The sequence below is a fragment of the Gorilla gorilla genome, chromosome 16, assembly GCF_029281585.2.
Source record: "Gorilla gorilla gorilla isolate KB3781 chromosome 16, NHGRI_mGorGor1-v2.1_pri, whole genome shotgun sequence".
NCBI lineage: Eukaryota > Metazoa > Chordata > Mammalia > Primates > Hominidae > Gorilla > Gorilla gorilla.
The window spans coordinates 50,971,469-50,993,024 of NC_073240.2; the positions used below are offsets into that span (position 1 = coordinate 50,971,469).

Genomic DNA, 21,556 nt, shown 5'->3' on the forward strand with positions numbered 1-21,556 from the left:
AACAATGTGATAAAGGAAAAATGCTTACAATAGCTTTCAAAAATATTGCATCATTAAAAGCTGTAAGACTGAAGAACTTCATTACAAAACAAGTGTTGGGACCAAGGATAATCCTTGTCATCCAAACTTTTGAGATTAGATTGAGAAAAACTGATGGTACAACAATTTGGTTTTCAAAGCAATAAACATTTAGAGGGAGGAGAGGCCACCAAAAAAAAAAAAAAGGAGAGAGAGTCCCAACAAGGTACAAGCTAGTTTTCTCTGTGCCATGATGGGATGGAGAAATAAGATGAGTTAGTTCAAGGATCTTACAGTCCAGTAAAAGAACTAAACCGCATGCACAAATGATTGTGACACCCAGTAGAATGTGCTCAGTGTGCTGGGAGAGCTACAAGTGCTGCAGGAAAACAAGCAGAGGTCAAGAGAAGGCTTTTTGGGGCACTGACTATTGAGCTGAACAAATGCAGTGGGGGAGGGGGCATTCCAGGCAAAAGGAGCACCAGAGGCAGTTCTGATCAGGTGCTTAAAACAGTGAGATGCTTCATTAAAGGATATTGCGATGTAAGAACAATGGCAGTCTGGACTTAATAATAGTCATTTTTTTAAGCTGTTTCCTGAAGGGACAGGAAATGGAAAAAATAGGGACTCAGAGAGTCCAAAGAATGGCCAACAGCAGTGGCCTCACTTCCACAGAAGGAAATATTTAATTTTCTAATGCCAACTTTAGTCCAGAATCAAGGCACAGAAATAATCTAATCTACACTCTTCCCAACTCTTTGGACTGCCCAAGGAGTAACTTAAATGAGTTGTTTCAATGCACTTTGTCTCAAAGGCTTAGAATTCTCTCATATATCTTTGAATAATTCCCTAGTAATGTCTAGCACGTAGTAGGCAGGCAGTCAATAAATGTCTGTTGGGCAGGGCACGGTGGCTCATGCCTGTAATCCCAACACTTTGGGAGGCCAAGATGGGCAGATCACCTGAGGTCAGGAGTTGGAGACCAGCCTGGCCAACATGGTGAAACCCTGTCTCTATTAAAAATACAAAAATTAGTCGGGCATGGTGGCGGGCACCTGTAATCCCAGCTACTCCGGAGGCTGAGGCACAAGAATCACTTGAACCTGGGAGGTGGAGGTTGCAGTGAGCCAAGATCACACTACTGCATTCCAGCCGGGGTGACAGAGTGAGACTGTCTAGATAGGTAGATAGATAGATAGATAGATAGATAGATAGATAGATAGATAGATAGATAGATAGATGCATACAAACATACATACATACATACGTACATAATGGATAGATAATGTCTGTTGAATTAATGGGTTCCATTATTCTGGTTGATTGTGACAGGCTTTCTCTCCTGAAGCTTAAGGACCACTGGGTTGGGCATGAGGGCCTGAAAAATGATGTAACAAAATCAGATGTGAAAAAATCCATTTAAACTCAATCTACCCCAGGCCCGGCCTTACCCTACCACAGGCTTACTTACCTCTCAAAGGTCCTCCTAATCAATGACTCTGTCTAGCTCTCTGGCAGTACACGGTAGGACAGCGTGCTCTCCTTGGGTCTCAGTGCAGCAAGTAAGCAGGTGGTGAGCACAGGATGGGCTGGAAAGGACCTGTGAGTAGGGTGGTGGAGGACCCTGTACAAGGACAGAAACCCAGACACCAAATGATTAATATATCCAAGGGCTGGGATTCCCAGCCTAGTAGCCCAAGGAAAGAGAGCTTAAAGATATTCTCTAAAATTTTTCTTCTCTCCCTGCTCTTAACTAAAGCTTGCAAAGTAGGTGATTGTACATCTCCATCCAAGAACAAAACTAGCACTTTGCCGGCATATATGGGAATGCACTTTATTTTCTTCAGAAACAGGGACTGAAGAGGTGAAAACAAACTCTGAATCAGGTGTTGTTATTGAATCTGAAAGAGAAGGATAGAGTTCAGATTATTCTATATAATAGGTGCTAGTATTTGAAAAGGACCTTCCCACAGCCTCTGAGAAAAGGGAAGTAGATCATTGGTAGAAAGATGACATGGTTGCTTACAGATATCAAATGCTAACAATTATGTAAGGCCTTGTGTGACCTGGTAACTCATGATAAGGAATTACCTTTGATTCCAGGGCTATTTAGAAAGCAAGAGTTCATATAAGCAAGAACTTTAACTTGGAGAAATAAAAATTAACATCAAGGAGATTACTACTTAATTACCTAAATGTAAAATGAGTATGTATTTCCTTGTTAAATTTTTGCTTACTCCTGGTGGAACTTAACAATTTTTATGACCTCCGGGTGATTTGTGTGGGAGAGAAGGAGGAGCACATGCATGTCTGTCTCTCTCTATATATAGTATTATAATGTGCATCATCTTGCTGTACAAAATACTGTCATTCCAAACTGCCAATGATTGAGATGCAAAATTACAGTTACAAATGGCATTTTAGGAACTATTTTTAGGTTGTCTTCAAGGACTATGTTATTAATAGCACCAGTTTGCATTTCAGTTGCTTTTCTGAATGAAGAAAAGAGATAAATCTTCAAGCTTGACTTGCTCATCAACCAACCATTTCATGATCAGAGTACATTTCCTTTCACTACCTTCCTTTTGGACCTTACCTTCTTGGTAAATATTTCTGGGGTGTTTTGTTTAATCCAGTCAGTTACTCATTCACTGAGGCAGTCTAGTAGCAGAACAAGCTACTAGACTGAATGTTTTCCTATTGGAAACCTGCAGGTTTAGCCTGAGCACCTCACACCTTAGTAATGAAGATTGATTCAGCTCACCACCTACCCAATCTCTCTACCTTCTAGCAATGGACTTGTTTATTCAGAAAATTCTTCCTTTTTCCTTAAAAAAAAAAAAAGGCAGGGGCAGACTTAACATGCTACCTTAATTTTTTAAAATTTTCTTTGAACAGACTTTGAGGGGATGGGGGAATAGTATTGTAATCACTTGATTTTTCAACACCCAAGTGTGTGCTCTTTCTCTGTGGGTTTATTTCAGTCTACAACTTAAAACTAGACTGATGAAGAACTGACTGATGGAGCTGCTCTACACCCTTCAGGCAACTTTCTGTGACTACTCTTTCTCATACTCAAACTTTTAATAAAGCTTGAGGTTTTGCTCTTCAAGAAAAGATCATCCATGTTACTCATTAAATGCAGATCCACATGATTGAACAAGCACTGAGCAGAAGGCCAAGCAGCCAGCCTCTTCCAAGAAATAAGGCACTTTGCTAGAACTTAATCTGAATGGCTCATACAAGGAGGTGGGAACCTCAGAAGCCCAGAATGATTCTTTTCATTTTGCATGTGACCCTCCATACACTGACTTGGTGAGCCTCTTCTCATTTGTAGAAATAAGATTACTGGTATCTATATCACAGGGTTGTTATGAAAATTATGTGAAGTGATGTATGTAAAACTATACCAACAGTTCCATGCAAATGAAAATTTTAAATGTTTGTTATTAGTAAAGAGAGAGGTGGGTGCATGCTGTGATGTGCCACCCAGATCCCCGCTTTAGGACTGACGGACTCACTCTTCAGCTGCTGGGAGCTCTCAGCTGAGACCTCTCCCAGGACTTCTCCTTGGTTGAAGAGAGACACTTTGCCCAAGGTTAAGCACCACCACCCCAGCCTGAGTCCATTGGACTGGTCAATGGGCAGGTGTGAAGGCACAGCCTACCTCCCTTAATTTGGGAGGTAACTCTGAAGGGCATCCCAGGTCCAGAGTCCCCTTAGGATTAGAGGATCTGCTGAGGGAGGCTTCTGTTGTGACTGCATTACAGTTCAATGTCTCCCTCTATCCAGTCTGCTTCCCTTGCAGCCTCACAGGTCCCATTCCCAAGAGCACTCCTGCATGCACATCTCGGAGTCTCAGAGAACCCAACCTTGACAAATAGAATTATAGGAGCTTATATGTTCTGGTTGATAGATGAGCAGACTTTACAATAAAAATTATAAAAGATAGGTAGATAGATATTTTATGCTTACATTAGAAAATATGTAGGCCAACCAGGCAGTGGCTCATGCCTGTAATCCCAACACTTTGGGAGGCCAAGGTGGGTGGATCACTTGAGGTTGGGAGTTCAAGACCAGCCTGGCCAAATTGGTGAAACCCCATCTCTACTAAAAATACAAACATTAGCTGGGCATGGTGACAGCCGCCTGTAATCCCAGCTACTCGGGAGGCTGAGGCAGGAGAGCCGCTTGAACCCAGGAGGCAGAGATTGCAGTGAGTTGAGATCACACCGTTGCACTCCAGCCTGGGTGACAGAGTGAGACTCCATCTCAAAAAAAAAAAAAAGAAAGAAAAAAGAAAATATGTAGGCCCAAACATATCTACAAAAGACTCAAGAAAATAAAAGACATTAAATATCAACTAGATAGTTGACAGGTAGATTCACATCCAGAATTTCCTTTCAAATTTCTTTTTTCTTTCTACATCTTTAAGGGAAGAAAGGCTTCCATAGTGTGTCCAGATATGGTTGGCAAGCCACTGGAAACTCAAGTCTGCCCAAATAACAAATCTACACCAACAGCCTAGAGGAGATGGAAGGAGATGGTGTAGGGCAGGGGCAATGGCCCTCCCTTCAGATTAGATGACTTGCATAAAAGGTCAGGAATCACAAACTACATGCCTGCAGAGGGCCAGCTGGGAACATGAATGAAGTACACATGAGGTGAAGTTGCTTGGACTGTGATCAAGCATGACACCAGCTTAATTACATTTCCTTTTATTATTAATTTTTCATACTAATATCTGAGTACATTTTTCTTTTTTTTTTAATTTTTTTTTGAGACAGGGTCTCACTCTGTTGCCCAGGCTGGAGTGCAGTGGCATAATCATGGCTCATTGCAGCATTGACCTCCCAGGCTCAGGTGATCCTCCCACCTCATCCTCCAGAGTAGCTGGGACTACAGGTGTGCGCCACCACATCCAGCTAATATTTTTTTGTGTGTGTTTTTTTTTGTAGAGGTGTTTTGCCATGTTGCCCAGGCTAGCTGTAAGTACATTTTTCTTTAAAAAAAAAAAAAAAAAAAGAAGTACAGAAAAACTTAAAGTCCCTTTTGACCTACCATTTTCCCCTCATTAAGATGATTACTTGGAGGTGAAAAATAAGAAAAAAAAGACTGTTGCTAAGTCCTGTCTACTCTACCTACCAGATATCTCTTAAGTACATTCACTTCTCTCTACCCACACTGCTGCCTACACAGTGTAGACAAGCATCATCTAACAGCTGGTCTCCCTACCTCTTCTCCCAACCTTATTCCCCTCCCACTCTACATTCCAGTCAGCTTTAACCTCTTTTAGTTACTCAGGCCCCAGGCTGCGATGGCTCTGGGCCTTTGCATAAGCCGTTCCACTGCCCAGACTCAGGCTTAGTCAGTCCCAGCTGATCTTCATCTCCACCATCTGTTCATCTTTCAGGTCTCAGTTTACAGGGCACTTCTTCTAGGTCGTCTTTCTGCCCCCCACCACCACCTGCTCCCCAAATACCTTCTCCTTCCCCTGTTGTGACACCTGTGGCAATTTATTTTGATTTTTGTTTGTTTGTTTCTCCTCTATTAGACCTGGGCTCTATGAAAACAGGGAGAGTGTTTTGCTCACTGTCACATCCAGCATGTAGAGACCTGCCTGGCACACAGGGAACACTCTTTAAATAGATGTTGAATAAATGTTGGGATGGAGGGAATGAGAATGGATCCAGGTAACTTATGAACGGATTGTTTGACTATGGACCCTGAGTCTCATGACAGGAGGAAAGAAAGGAGATTTCACAATTCTTTAGCAGTAGGAGTTGTTGTTTTAAAATTTGCCTCTGTGGGCCCTTACTTGTAAGCAAGGCATACTTGTATCTCAGAAATTATTTCATCTTACATTATGTTTCATTAAAGGTTTATCAACTGCCAGATCTGAATCCTTTAAGCAGCTTTAGCTTATTCCTCTGTCTCTTCCACACTAATATATTTTGTGCAAATTTTTTTCAATTATAAACATTTATTGAGCACTTATCTAGTAGTTCTGGGGGTACAAAGATGGTTTGATTATTATCTTAATTTCAAAGATCTCCCTGTCTAATAGAGGAGAAAATGAATTAAACCACATCCGCCAGGCATGGCTCACACCTGTAATCCCAGCACTTTGAAAGGCTGAGGTGGGAGGATCACTTGAGCTCAGAAGTTTCAGATCAGCCTGGGCAACGTAGCGGGACATCATCTCTACAAAAAGTTAGCTGGGCATGGTACTCCTGTAGTCCCAGTTACTTGAGAGGCTGAAATGGGAAAATCACTTGAGCCCAGGAGGTTGACGCTGCAGTAAGCCATGATCACGCCACTGCACTCCAGCCTGGGAGACAGAGCAGGACCCTGTCTCTAAAGAAAAATTAAAAAATTGAACCCTATCATACTGTGTATAAGTGCCCTGATAATTGTAAATACGGGCTCCTATGGGAGCTGTAGAAGGGAGCAGCTAACTTTGCAGAGGGAGGGAAGATAACAGAAAAGAAGTGCTACCTACACTGAGTCTTGAAGGATAAGCAGGAGTTTTCCAGGTGACCAGGGGGTGAGAGACCATGAAACAACCTGGGCAAAAGTAATGAGACGTGAGCATACAGGTACCTTCAGGGATTTTCCGTAGATCAATGTGGTTAGAGGAAAGAGGGCAAGAGGTAGAGAGTAGGAGATGACACAGAAAGCAAGCAGGAGTGGGACCAGGAGGGACCTCCGGTCCTCCCGAATAAGGAGAGTGGATTCTATCACAAGGAATGAACAGCCCTGAAGGATCTTAAACAGGGTGGCAACAAGAAGTTGGATGAGAGTGAAGCTGATAAATTAGAAGCAGGAAGAGACTCAAGGGCGGGACACTGGTCAGGAGGCTATAGCAATAATCTAGGTAGGAAATAATGAGGACATGAGCCAAGGCAGTGGCACAGGAGTGGATGCTACCACTCCCATTTCTACAACAGTCATATTTATGGTAACCTTTCTGGAGTGCTGAAGGATTAGAGAGCAACCAGACAAATTTTTTTAAAAAATGTAAAGGAGGGGAATAAAGATTCTTGGGGCAAAAGAAAAAAAGAGAACTGTTCAAGAAAGAAAGTACAATTATAGCACTTTACTTGGCTCCATGGTGAATATTTTCATAGTCACAATTATGTTGATTCTGATTATTGGTTTTCAGCTTCTAGAGCAAATCCATAAAGCTGGGAAGACAGAATAATGGTATCAGAATAAATATAAATGCTATTACCCTAGACAATGTAAAGGGAAGATAATAACTGTCAGAAATGAACAGGGTGAAATGGAAGTAGGGATCAAAATTGATAGGCCAAGAACTAGCAGGAAATGCGTATTTTTTGGTGATGGAAAGGTAATTGCCAGAAGAAACAGCTTTTAAAAAATTGACAGTGGTGGGCCAGGCGCTGTGGCTGATGCCTGTAATCCCAGCACTTTGGGAGGCAGAGGCGGGAGGATCACGAGGTCAGGAGATCGAGACCATCCTGGCTAACACAGTGACACCCCGTCTCTACTAAAAATACGAAAAAAAAAAAAATTAGCCAGGTGTGATGGCAGGTGCCTGTAGTCCCAGCTACTCGGGAGGCTGAGGCAGGAGAATGGTGTGAACCAGGGAGGCGGAGCTTGCAGTGAGCCGAGATCGCGCCACTGCACTCCAGCCTGGGTGACAAAGTGAGACTCTGTCTCAAAATAAATAAATAAAATAAATAAAAAATTGACAGTGATTTCCCCTAGGCATTAGCTTTAGTTGTGAGGAAGGCCTGGGGAAGGACTTGTTTATTTTCATTATAAACCCTTTTGTACTATTTGATTTATTGTTACCAGGTGCATGAGTCTTTTGATTAAAATATTTTTTTAAATTGTAAATGCATCTATCCCGGTGATATTTCTTGTCTTCACGGAGATATCATACACAAACATCTGAAAAACAAAGCATATCAGATGAATTAGGTGTAGCCTCCCCAAGGTAATACCCTGGGACATTTAGTCACCTTCCTACCCAACACTTTGGGAGGCCGAGGCGGGCGGATCCCGAGGTCAGGAGATTGAGACCATCCTGGCTAACACTGTGAAACCCCCATCTCTACTAAAAATACAAAAATTAACTGGGCGTGGTGGCGGGCGCCTGTAGTCCCAGCTACCGGGAGGCTGAGGCAGGAGAATGGCATGAACCCGGGAGGCGGAGGTTGCAGTGAGCCAAGATCGCGCCACTGCACTCCAGCCTGGGCAACAGAGCAAGACTCCATCTCAAAAAAAAAAAAAAAAAAAAAAAAATATATATATATATATATATATGTACATTCACTTCCGTTATCACAATTCAAGACAAGTAGGCTTAAAAGCAGTCTCACTTTACGGCTTAAAGGCACAAAATCCAAGTAGCAAGCATGAAATGTGGTTTGCATATTAAATCGGTGCCTTTAACATTTTTGACCTTAACCCAGTAAGAAATACTTTTGTGCGTGACCCAGTACCCACACACCCGCATAACTGAAACAAAACTTTTAAAAATGAACAGCCCTGTTCATCTATTAGGAATAGTTCCTAAAACAGTGTTATAGGAATACTGCTATCTGGAAGAAGCAATATTAAGGGTAGTGTGTACTAGGCGTTTTTCAAGGAGCTCTATAACATTTATTGATAAGATTCTGCTACCACTCTTGAGATGAGTACTATTTTTATTCCATTTTAGAGATTCAGAAAATGATGCTTAGAGAGGTTAAGAACTTCTCAAGATAAGCAGTAGAACTGTCAGTAGAACTGTTACCTTTTACTATGTTAAGATGTGCTTCAAAATTTCTATTTCCTTAAGTATTTTTCATTTTTTTAAATATCGCTCAGTTTAAATGATTTTAACAATCCACTACTGTAATTATGACCCACAGGTTGGGAAACACTGCTCTAAATTAATCACTCCTTTTTTCTCCCTCAGATTAGAAAATGGGCTTTTGAAATTTAGAGCTTATTTCTCAGATCAGTTTAACCTTCCTAGGAAATTACTTGTTACTGATGCATAAGAAAAAATTGTTACATAAAGTTAGCTTCTATCATCTTTGTTAATTAGCATGGCTCCCTTCTTTTCATTTCTCTTCTCCTTCCTTAAAATTTTCTCTTTTTTTCATCTTTAGTCCTGTGTGGCACATATTAGGAATAGCCAAATTTATTTCTGGAGTATATTTAGATATATATCAGTTACACACGGATATTTCTTGGGTTTTGCCCATATGTCTATTGGTTTGCACTTGCCACAAGAAGTACAGATTTCAGCCAACCATCTGCTATGCTTGTGAAACCATCAAAACCCAACCTTCCCTCAAATATTGGAATCCTGTGACTTTTTTTTCAAATGTAGTAAATTTTATGTTTAAAATGCATAATAGGGCTGGGTGCAGTGGCTCACGCCTGTAATCCCCACACTTTGGGAGGCCAAAATGGGAGAATTGCTTGAGGCCAGGAGTTCAAGACCAGCCTGGTCAACATAGACCCCATCTCCATTAAAATAATAATAATAATATAAAATGCATAACAATAAGCATCATTTGTCATGCCCACACATTTAAGCAAAAAATTGTGCTGAAAATAAAATTATGATGCTTGTTGAAGCACTAATATAACTTTAATAGACTGATTTCGTTTGTTTTGATTTTTTCTTATTAAATTAAGAACTACAAGCAGCTGTCGAAGAGATACTGCCAAGCCTTAAAAAAGATGATGTGTCCATCTATTATGTGAGCAGAACTTCTAACACAGATGGGATTGACTCTTTCCTGGACAAAGTGGATGAAGTATCAACTGAACCTATCCCAGAGTCATGGAGGTCTGAAGTCACTTTTTCCACTACTGCCTTATACATTTATACTTCTGGAACCACAGGTAAAAATAAAGGGGGGATTCTCCAAAAAAATGAATCTGAAGGAGTTAAATGTTGACACAGGTTTTCAAATCTCTTTCTTTGGCAAAACATATTGGGTAACTAATACTTCAGGAGATTTAGTTATTTGCCTGTGGGAACTGATCTTATTTCATAGCATGTGATCCCATTTGGGTTTCTCCAAGCTATGCATATTTTCCCCCAGTTGGTATAGAACAGATAAAGAGGTTAACCAAGAACTACAGAAGTAGTTATGATGATGAATGAGATTTGGCACTGAATGGGTAGTTGGAATTTTTTTTTCATGCTTGTTGTATTTTGATTATATTACATCCAGGTCCATATAGACTGTAAAATTGATTATAAATGGAACACAGGAGAAGACCAGTGAACAATGAGGGGGTTCTATTTATATAAATGTTTTAACCGTTATCTTCCCATGCAACACTGATTTGGAGCTGTTTGGTGCTGTGGATGTGGGGTGGCTGTAGCATACGACCTAAAATACTGTATTTCATCAAATCTAGGATGCCTTCAACTGTAAGCTGCACCATTATGAGCCACTAAGAAGAAACACTGCCAATTAACAATGTTATGGGAACAATGCTATATGGAAGAAGCAATATTAAGGGTAGCATGTGTACTAGGCATTCTTCAAGGAGCTTTACAACATTTGTTGATAAGATTCTGCCCCCATTCTTGACATCGGTACTCTTTTTACTTCCATTTTAGAGATTCAGAAAATGATGCTTAGAGAGGTTAAGAACTTCCCAAGGTAAGCATTAGAACTGTCAGGATTCACCTTGCAGGCTGATTCCACAGCTCATACAATTGACAGCTCTACCCCAGTACCTTCTTGTTTATTCGTGTGATAGATATTTAGTGTCTGCCTACTACAGGCCAGGAAGACCAAAATGTAATAATATGAAGCCTGAGGGATATATTTAAAAGAAGGACAGGAAGCCAGCCCCAGCATGCCGATTATTATTATTAATATTGGAAAATTGAATCTATGAGTCTTTTACCTCTGTTGATTAAAATTTTAATTTAATTTAAGCAGGTAATACAGGTCTTCTCCTTATTAAATAATCAATAGACCAGGATAAAATTTCCTTGAGCCTTTTATCTCAGCTGCAGCTGACAGGAACTGTCTCCTTCACCTCGACAGGCCCTCAGCACCCACCTGAGCTCACAGTTCCTGGACCTGAGTTTAACCTGATTGTTGACTTCACTTCATACAGTCACTTTTGCTAAGTATTTAAGTAAAGGAGAGGAAGCCAGGAATGACATATTAAAGCTGGTGCCCAAAACATAATGTCTATCTTTTTTTTTTAATTTTTATTGCCAGGCCAACAGAAAGGTGAGATGGCACAATTAACCAATTGCTTCTGCTGCATGCAGACACTCCCTTAACATATGGGACTTTTATCATCATTTCTTAATAGAATGGTAAAATTAAATTGTAAATGTTTATAACTTTGTTATAATGCATGTTTTCACAGTCAAATAGAAAACCCCTTTTATTGGGAGGCCGAGGCAGGCAGATCATGAGGTCGGGAGATCAAGACCATGCTGGCTAACATGGTGAAACCCCATCTCTACTAAAAGTACAAAAAATTAGCCAGGTGTGGTAGCGGGCACCTGTAGTCCCAGCTACTCAGGAGGCTGAGGCAGGAGAATGGCATGAACCAGGGAGGCGGAGCTTGCAGTGAGCTGAGATTGCGCCACTGCACTCCAGCCTGGGCGACAGAGCGAGACTCTGTCTTTAAAAAAAAAAAAAAGAAAGAAAGAAAAAAAAAGAAAACCCCTTTTAGGGAGAAAAAAGAGAATGAGCATCCTCTGATTTAATCTCATAAGTCAGAATTTATATTTAATTGGAAGACAATTAGATGGGTGTTTATTTTACTTTTTTCATTTTCTCTGAATCAAATATTTGCTAGGCCAAGCACAGTGGCTCACATCTACAATCTCAGAACTTTGGGAGGCCAAGGCAGGAGGATCACTTGAGCCCAGGAGTTTGAGACCACGCTGGGCAACATAGCGAGACCACATCTTTACAAAAACATTAAAAAATTAGCTGGCATAGTGGTACACCTTGTAGTCCTAGCTCCTTGGGAGACTAAGGTGGGAGGATCACTTGAGCCCAGGAGTCTGAGGCTACAGTGACGTGCCACTCCACCCCATGCTGGGTGACAGAGCAAGACACTGTCTGTAGAAAAAAAAAATTGCTAAGTTACTCTTGTAAACATTAATTAAAAGAATTAGTTTAAACAGTTGGAGAATAAATGTTCCTGTTCCTCGAAGGAAGTCATTAGCACAAAATTATATAATAGTTACCAGATATTCTCATTTATTCATTAATACAAAATCTTAATTTAGGAAAGTTCTGAAAGTACTTCAAGGCAACAAAGATGAGCATTTCTTTTTAAAAAATTCAGAGGCCAGGCATGATGGCTCATATCTATAATCTCAACACTTTGGGGCCAAGATGGAGGCTCACTTGAAGCCAAGAGTTCAACATCAATCTGGGCAATAAAGCAAGACCTTGTCTCTACAAAAAATATAAATAAACAGCCAGGCATGGTGGTGCACACCTGTGGTCCCAGATACCTGGGGGGCTGAGACAGGAGGATCACTTGACCTGAGGCTGTGGTGAGCCTTGAACACCACTACACTCCAGCCTGGCAACAGAGTGAAAGCCCATCTCAAAAATAATAATAATAATAATACATAAAACAAAAAACTGGCCCATTGTCAAAGAAAATGAATTTTGAATTGTGTTTACAATAATGGTAAGTTGCTAGCCATATTTGTCTGCCTTGTAACAACAAGTTGCTGCTATTTGGGCAATATCTGGTGAAGGTACCACCAACTATTGAAGAATCTGAGTCAACAGAGATCTGTCTTCCTCTTCACGAAGTCTGCTTACCCACTCAGATCTTAAACTCTTAGTCCCCTTCCCAGTGACTTCATGCCCTCCCCAATTGAACTGTTCTTCCATGGGAAACAATATAAGCATACACTTACAGAAGACAATCTTACAAAAAACATATATAAATTATGGTTAAGAAAGTGCAAGCGCATTTACTCTAATGTACTAAAACTACACTGAGATACGGTTTTTCACCTTTCAGACTGGCAAAGGCCCCAACATTTAAGAGCACACATTGACAAGGCTAGGAGGAAACAGGCACACTCATGTATTGCTGATAGGAGAATGAATGGGGACAGCCCTTATAACTGGCAATGTGGAAGTTATCTATCAAAATTACAAAGACTCTTTTTTTGAGACAGAAACTCATTCTGTTGCCCAGGCTGGAGTACAGTGGCAGGATCAGGGCTCACTGTAGCCTCAACCTCCTGGGCTCAGGCGATCCTCCCACCCAAGTAGCTAGGACTACAGGTGCATACCGCCACACCCAGCTAATTTGTTTTACTTTTTGTAGAGGAGGGGTCTCACTATGTTGCCCAGACTGGTGCTGAACTCCTGGGCTCAAGCGATCCTCCTGCCTCAGCCTCCCAAAGTGCTGGGATTACAGGACTGGCCAACTTTTATCTTTTGACACAACAATCTCACTTCAGTGAATTTATCCAAAAGATATGGTGCCATTCATAGTGTGAATTGCCATGTGGACGAGCTTCTTCACTGCAGCATCATTTGTAACAGCAAATAGTATAAATAAATTATAATACACTTATAAAAGGACTTGAAGGAGCTGAGAAAGAGAATAAATAAATGAATAAATAAGGGAAATCTCTGTGTACAAACATGAACAAATCTCCAATAAACATTGTTAAGCAGCAGAGACAAAAAACATGCAAAAGAGTGTGCATATTTCTCTTTTTTTGAGATGGAGTCTTGCTCTGTCACCCAGGCTGGAGTGCAGTGGCGCTATCTCGGCTCACTGCAACCTTTGCCTCCCAGGTTCATGCCATTCTCCTGCCTCAGCCTCCTGAGTAGCTAGGACTACAGGCACCCACCACCACGCCCGGCTAATTTTTTGTGTTTTTAGTAGAGACGGGGTTTCACCATGTTAGCCCGGATGGTCTCGATCTCCTGATCTTGTGATCCACCCGCCTCAGCCTCCCAAAGTGCTAGGATTACAGGCGTGAGCCACCGCACCCGGCCAAGTGTGCATATTTTTTCATGGAAAAGGCAAGAACATATAAGCAAATGTTCATATTTGCTTTGTTTGTATAAAATAACTCTAGTACATAAGAAATCTCTCTGACTCTCAGCCTTCACATCTGTGGATTGGAGAATATAATTCTGTTTATGTCATACATAAACTTGTTATGGATTTTTAAAATGTCTTGCAAAGTGGTAGCCACAGAGCAGAAATTCAATGGACAGTCATTCCTCTGTTTCTGTTTCTCTTCAGATTACTACTGTCATAACCATCTAACTCAGGAGTTAGCAATCTATGGCTTGTGGGCCAAATACAGCCTCCCACCTGTTTTTGTAAATAAAGTTTTATTGGAACACAGCCACACTCCATTTATGTATGTGTATGGCTGCTTTTGACTACAATAGCAGAGTTCAGTTGTTGCAACAGAGATTGTATGACCCACAAAGCCCAAAACATTTACTCTCTGGTCCTTTATAGAAAAAATTTGTCAACTCCTGGACTAACTGGTCATGGCCCTTCCCAGTGCAATTCTCAAAATACAGGATGATGAATCTTCCTAAGCCAGATCTCTCTCCTACACCGTAAATGCCCAATCTTGGTTAACTCATGCCTTCTCTTGTATATTTACGAAGGTCTTCCAAAAGCAGCCATGATCACTCATCAGCGCATATGGTATGGAACTGGCCTCACTTTTGTAAGCGGATTGAAGGCAGATGATGTCATCTATATAACTCTGCCCTTTTACCACAGTGCTGCACTACTGATTGGCATTCACGGATGTATTGTGGCTGGTAAGCTTTTTCTACAAAATGTTGGAGGCGAGTGCACATTTACATTTTCTCACAAGGAACAGTAATACAAAATTTGGCTACGTTGCTGTCTGCTAGGAACAGTTTTCAATTTTGCATTAACAATAAGGCAATTTGAATCACATATTACAAGCAAGCATCTAAAATAATCTGTTTTTCATGCCTGCCTATCTAATAATGTAATGCTATAATTGTTCAGTATATCAAGAGACAAACTCCTTTAAAATATTTTAGGGCTGGGTGCAATGGCTCACACCTGTATTCCCAGCACTTTGGGAGGCCAAGGCAGGAGGATTGCTTGAGGCCAGGAGTTCAAGACCAGCCTGGGCAACATAGCAAACCTCATCTCTAAAAAAAAAAAAATATATATATATATATATATATATAGCCAGGCATGGTGGCTCAAGTCTGTAGTCCCAGCTACCCAGGAGGCTGAAGTAGAAGAATTGCTTGAGTCCGAGAGTTCAAGATTGCAGTGAGCTGTGATTGCACCACTGCACTCCAGCCTGGGTGACAGAGTGAGACCTTGACTGTAAAAAAAAAAAATTTAGGTTATGACACTTGAGTCTTAGATTCTGTCATGTCATTTCCATCGTTAGAAACTTGCATGTTAATCTCCATCAGCTTTAAACTTCTGCAGTTGTGTGCACTCTTCTGTAATCTCCCATTTCCACAGCTTTTCAGCTCTACTAGAAGGAGAGAAGATGGCAACTCCATCAGAATACTTGGCTTGGCTTGGCTTGCCATCTCTTCTCTTTCCTTCTCAGACTTTACTATTCAAATTGGAGTTGCCATCCTCTCTCCTTCCAGGAGGATTCATGTCACTTGTATACATTACCGCAAAGTTCAATAGCCAACTCTTCCAGGAAGCTATATGTAACTTTCTGACTGAGCTAAATAAACAACTTTTTCTCTCATATGGCATTTCATTTTAAATAATCATATATGTATATATAAAAATATATACACATATGTATATACACACACATATATGCGTGTGTGTATATGCATGCATGTTATGGATGGATATTTGTGTCCCCCAAAAATGTATATGTTGACATCCTAACCACCAATATGATGGTATTAGCAGGTAGGGCCTTTGGGAAGTAATTGGGTCATGAGAGTAGTGCCTTCATGAAAGGTAGTGCCCTTATCAGAACAGGAGACAGCCAGCTTCTTTCCTGACTCTATTCTGTTCCATGTAAGGACACAGGGAGATGATGACCATCCCCAAACCAGGAAAAATGCCCTCACCAGACACCAGACACCTTGATCGGGACTTCCCAGCCTCCAGAACTGCAAGAGATAAATGTTGTTTAAGCCACCCATCTGTACTATTTTGTTATAGCAGCTCAAACACACACACACACACACACACAATCCAAAAATTTGAAATCCAAAATGCTCCAAAATCTGTAACTTTTTAAGCACCAGGACACCACAAGTGGAAAATACTACGCATAAGTACTTAACACAAACTTTGTTTTATGCACAAAGTTATTTAAAATATTGCATGAATGGGCCAGGCACAGTGGCTTATGCCTGTAATCCCAGCACTTTGGGAGGTTGAGGTGGGTGAATCACTTGAGGTCAGGAGTTTGAGACCAGCCTGGTCAATGTGGCAAAACCCCATCTCTTCTTAAAAAATACAAAAATTAGCTAGGCATGATGGTGTCCACCTGTAATCCCAGCTACTTAGAGGCTGAGGCACGAGAACCCACAAGGCAGAGGTTGCAGTGAGCCAAGATTTCACCACTGCACTCCAGCCTGGGCAATAGAGTGAGACCCGGGCCAGGTACGGTGGCTCATGCCTGTAATCTCAGCACTTTGGGAGGCCGAGGGGGACAGATCACGAGGTCAGGAGATTGAGACCATCCTGGCTAACACAGTGAAACCCCTTCTCTACTAAAAATACAAAAAATTTGCCAGGTGTGGTGGCACGCGCCTGTAATCCCAGCTACTCAGGAGGCTGAGGCAGGAGAATCACTTGAACCTGGGGGGCGGGTGTTGCAGTGAGTCGAGATGGCACCACTGCACTCCAGCCTGGGTGACAGAGCGAGACTCTGTCTCAAAAAAAGAAAAAAAAATAGAGCAAGACTCTGTCTCAAATATATATATATAAAATACATATATATGTATGTGTGTGTGTATATATATATAATATATATGTATGTGTGTGTATATATATATGTATGTGTGTATATATATATACTTGAGACAGAGTCTCACTCTATTTATACATATATTTAGTATATATATAATATAATATATATATATATATTGCATGAAATCTCTTTCCCTCTCCCCTCCCTCCCTCTTAGGACCTCATTTGAATCTCTTACTGCAAGCTAACTTTTATTAAAATGACCTTTGTATGAGTCTTCTCCTCCATAGATTGGAAGCCCCTATCGAACAAAACCGTGTCTTACTAATTTTTTGCATTTGAATATAAGGTACTCAATACTTGTTTGCAAATATAATTTATTTTTAAATTTCTACCTTTCAAAGTTGACAAACATAACTGGGAGAATTTTTTCCACCATTTCTTTCTTGACACTTTCTGTGCTTTCTCTGTAGGTGCTACTCTTGCCTTGCGGACTAAATTTTCAGCCAGCCAGTTTTGGGATGACTGCAGAAAATACAACGTCACTGTCATTCAGTATATCGGTGAACTGCTTCGGTATTTATGCAACTCACCACAGGTAACACTCCCTCCGTTTTACTATCATTTTGAAATGGGTAAGATGGAAATTCAAGTCACTTTGGGTTGTGCTAGGCTTCAACTGATTTGCATATATCAGTTTTGAGTTTAGGATACAATTCTCATGATAAAGTACTTGGCACTATACCTACCATATAGAGGGGACTTAGTAGGTGGGAGTTAATATTATTATTATGATGATGATTATTTCCTGCCTTTTTACTTGTTTTCACATCTTACTCCCCACCTAGCATATCCTGCATTTCCCCCTCTGCTTACTAAAAGCCATTGTCAAAGCCCAGTTCAAATGATACCTCATGCATTAAACCTATTTGGGTCACTCCAACAAAAGTCATTACTCTTCTCCCCTATGTCATTTTATTTCTACCCTCTGTGGCCCTTGTCATGTTGCAGGAGTTTGTGTTCATGTCTCCCATCCTTCCTTGGCTGTAATATCTTTGATGGCTGGAACCACATCTTGTCTCCTTGTTTTCTGTTATACCGAAGGCATACAGGAAACTTTTACTTAATGCTGTTTAATAAATAAATCTCTGTGTGACTTTGAAACCAGCCAGCCAAGTCTGTCACCAAGCTGGGAACAGATGCCCCAGGGCATCTCCAATGGCCTTGGATCTGCCCTGTTTGCAGATGTTCAGCTCTCGATGGGGTTGTTCTCAAGAGCTCCTCCTGCCCAGTCCCTCAACTCTCATCAGAGATCTGGTATCAGATAGGATTTATCAATGGTGGCACTGCTGACATTTTGGGCTTTTAATTCTTTGCCGCGCGGACTTATTCTGTGCATTGTAGAGTGTTTAGCACCCTTTGGACTTTGCCCACGAGATGCCAGTAGTAACCTCCCCACCTCCCCAGGTCATGATCATCAAAATGTCTCCAGAAACTGCCAAATGTCCCTTGGCAGGCAAATGCTACCCTAGTTGAGAACCACTGTACTGGACAATGCAGTAAACTCACCAGATTCTAATCCCTTTCACCAGATTCTAGTTCCTTTATTCAGTCAGTTTAAACTCAAAGGATCACTAAGTTGATAAATTGCTATTGATAAGCACCTGTTGTACTCACCTAACATACCAGCTGCCGTGTGACGCGGAAAGAAGTGTCAGATGCTCTTCCCCCAGGTCTCTCTCACCTCACTTTACTCAGTCTCTGCCCAGATGTTGCCTCATTAGAAGACAGGCCTCTTCTGCTAATAATCAAACATATCATCTGCCCCTCACTGTCCAGCTTGTCACTGCATTTCATGGCACCTGTCACTCCTGACATAGTAAAGGTTTATGTGATTATTGTCTGCCCCCCCTCGCCCCAATTAAATGAAAGCCGCATATGAGCAGGGGCTCTGTCCACTACCAGATCTATGGCACCAAGATCTGTAAATGACACATCATAGGCATCAACAGATTTTGTGGACTGAACCTCTAAATCCTTGCCCCTGAAAAATGTGTAGTTGAGTTGAGGGAGCTAAAATGTTTCCCCAAAATGTTTGGGCTTAGCACATATTATTCTGATTTTTTGGCATATTCAATAGATTCTCGAGGATCATCATTAGCAGTGAGTTGGGTTAGGGTATTTTCCACAGCAGTTCTGTTCATGTCATTATTGAATTTTTTTCACATTAATATTCCACGTGGCCCCCAAGATAGCATGTCTCTCTATTAAAATCCAGAAATCCATATGGGACCCTTCTGCTGGGCTTTTCTTCTCTACCTTAAAGGCACCCCTTTGTCAGGTAGAAAATCTCCTGGGGAGTGTGTGTTGTTTCTGTATGTTCTAATGGGAGCTTCCTTTGGACTGGATGAAAATAAATATGTTTGTGTGTAGCTGTCTTCAGGCCCACACATATCCACATATACACATGCACACATACACACATGCATGCACTCTCCCAGTTTTTCTCTTACTGTTGTCTCAAATACTGGAAAACAAAGACAATTTCATTGGGGTTTTACAACTTCAAAATATACTATGATTTAATGCATAATCTTGAATGACCCCTGGACTTCCTATTTGCCAGTGCTTCCCCACCCCTGAGTTCTGTTTGGAAAATATTTATAAAAAGTATAATAAAAGATCAAAGTTATCTCAAAAAAAAACCTTCAGTTAAAGATTTTTTTAAATTATAGGTCATCAGTCCAGGCACGGTGGCTCATGCCTGTAATCCCAACACTTTGGGAGGTAGAGGCGGGCAGATCATTGAAGGTCAGGAGTTCAAGACCAGCCTGGCCAACATGGAGAAACCTAGTCTCTACTAAAAATACAAAAATTAGCGGGGCTTGTTGGCACGTGCCTGTAATCCCGACTACTCGGGAGGCTGAAGCAGGAGAGTTGCTTGAAAGCAGGAGGCAGATGTTGCTGTGAGCCAAGATTGCACCACTGCACTCAAGCCTTGGCGACAGAACAAGACCCTGTCTCAAAAAAAAAAAAAAAAAAAGAAAGAAAAAGAAAGAAAGAAAGAAAACAATCATATGTCATTAGACAAGCAGGAGATCTATGCAAATTTTTTTTAATTTAATCATAGGTCATCATAGGAAGTAGGAAGTACAGATTGTGTGGGATGTAGGGAAAGATTATATCAAAAAGACTTTGCAAAAAAAAAAAAAAGAATTGGATAAAAACTAGAATGAATGGGGGAAGGGCCTGGATCAATGTAATCAGGAACTTCTTCACCCTTAGAGCTGCCTAGAATACGCTGTTGCTGGAGGGACTAACCCCACCAGCGACCCCCAAGCACTGGATGCCAGGGAGGCAACCTCTGCCTTAGCAGAACAGCTAAACCAAGTGACACCCATCCACAGACATACATGGCCCAGCTCATCAGGAGAATCTGGGGCCAGTGTTGGGAGGTAGAAGCCACTGTGCTTCTCTGCCCTCTTCTTAACCATATTCAGTAGCTTCTCTAGTAGAGCAGGGGCTATGGAGAATGCTTCCAACCATGCTCAGGTCAGTGGTTGAGATTTGGCTCCAGGTACTTAAAGTAGTGCTGAGAGCAAGTACTCTGGAGTTAGTCGGCCTGCATTCTGACTCTGGCATTGGAGCAGGATAGTTAACCTCTCTAAATCTCAGCTTCCCATCAGCCAACAAGGAGATAATAGTACCTACCTCACATGGGGTCTATGAAGACAACCTGAGTTGATATATGTAAACCACATAGTAGCTGGAACTTAGTAAATGCTCAACACATGTTGCCATTATTATCATTATCACTTTCCATGCCTAACAGTGTGTAGCTCATAATAAGTACCCCATACATATTTGTTGAATGAATCAATGAAAATTCTGCCCACTTACACAAAGGAAGAAATAAGGGAAAACATTCTACTTAGTTAATCACTCTCATCTGAGGTTGAGGAGGGGATAGGATAGCAAAGCTACTGACTTAAGTGATTTTTAAAATATTATAGTGAATATTTTCTATTTTGCCATCTTCCCGCATTGTATTTGGGCCTTTGCTTTCAGAGCGACTGTTTGTAATGAAAGGCCATTCTGATTCATTTCTTGCAGTGTATGGTTGTCAGCTCCCATTTGGTTTTTGTAGTTGCCTAAAAACAATGTCATCTAGGGAAAGTTATTTATTGGAGCATGATATTGCTAAAGCTCAGTGTTTCTTTCCTCCAGTTACAGACTGAAGCTACAGTCTGTACTGGACAAGGCTCCAGTACAGGGGTCTCAATGAGGCTTTATGACACCTGCTGGAGTGTGGGAGGAGGAAGACAGAAAGGGAACCAAAAAAGAGTTCCAGGGGCCACACATAGAACCATGATATTTGGAAGGAGAAATAATATTGGCCAGAACCCTGAAAAAGCTGAATAGATTCAACTTACCTCTAGTGTTGACTGCATCCCCCCAGAATTAGATAACCTCTGTGGTCCCTTCTAGCCTAAAATTTCTGTCTCTGCATCAGCTTCATTCTGTTCAAAAAAGAGAATGGATGGATCTGTTGCAGCACAGAGTGGAGGGTGGCCAATATGACTGGGGCCCAAGACAGAGGGAGGCCAAAAGAAAGAGGGAAGGG

The 21,556-nt window shown here is 41.2% G+C and overlaps 1 protein-coding gene across 2 annotated transcripts in view; it reads left to right on the forward strand.

Moving 5' to 3' along the window:
* Positions 1 to 21,556, forward strand: part of SLC27A2 (solute carrier family 27 member 2) — a 54,084-nt gene that overhangs the window by 5,587 nt on the left and 26,941 nt on the right. The window contains exons 2-4 of one of the 2 annotated variants that reach the window (XM_004056173.5): positions 9,682 to 9,891; positions 14,652 to 14,810; positions 17,406 to 17,530. In XM_004056173.5, the coding sequence (XP_004056221.4) occupies positions 9,682 to 9,891; positions 14,652 to 14,810; positions 17,406 to 17,530 (494 nt within the window). The remainder of the gene's footprint in view (positions 1 to 9,681; positions 9,892 to 14,651; positions 14,811 to 17,405; positions 17,531 to 21,556) is intronic. The other variant, XM_055362987.2, reaches the window with a different exon arrangement.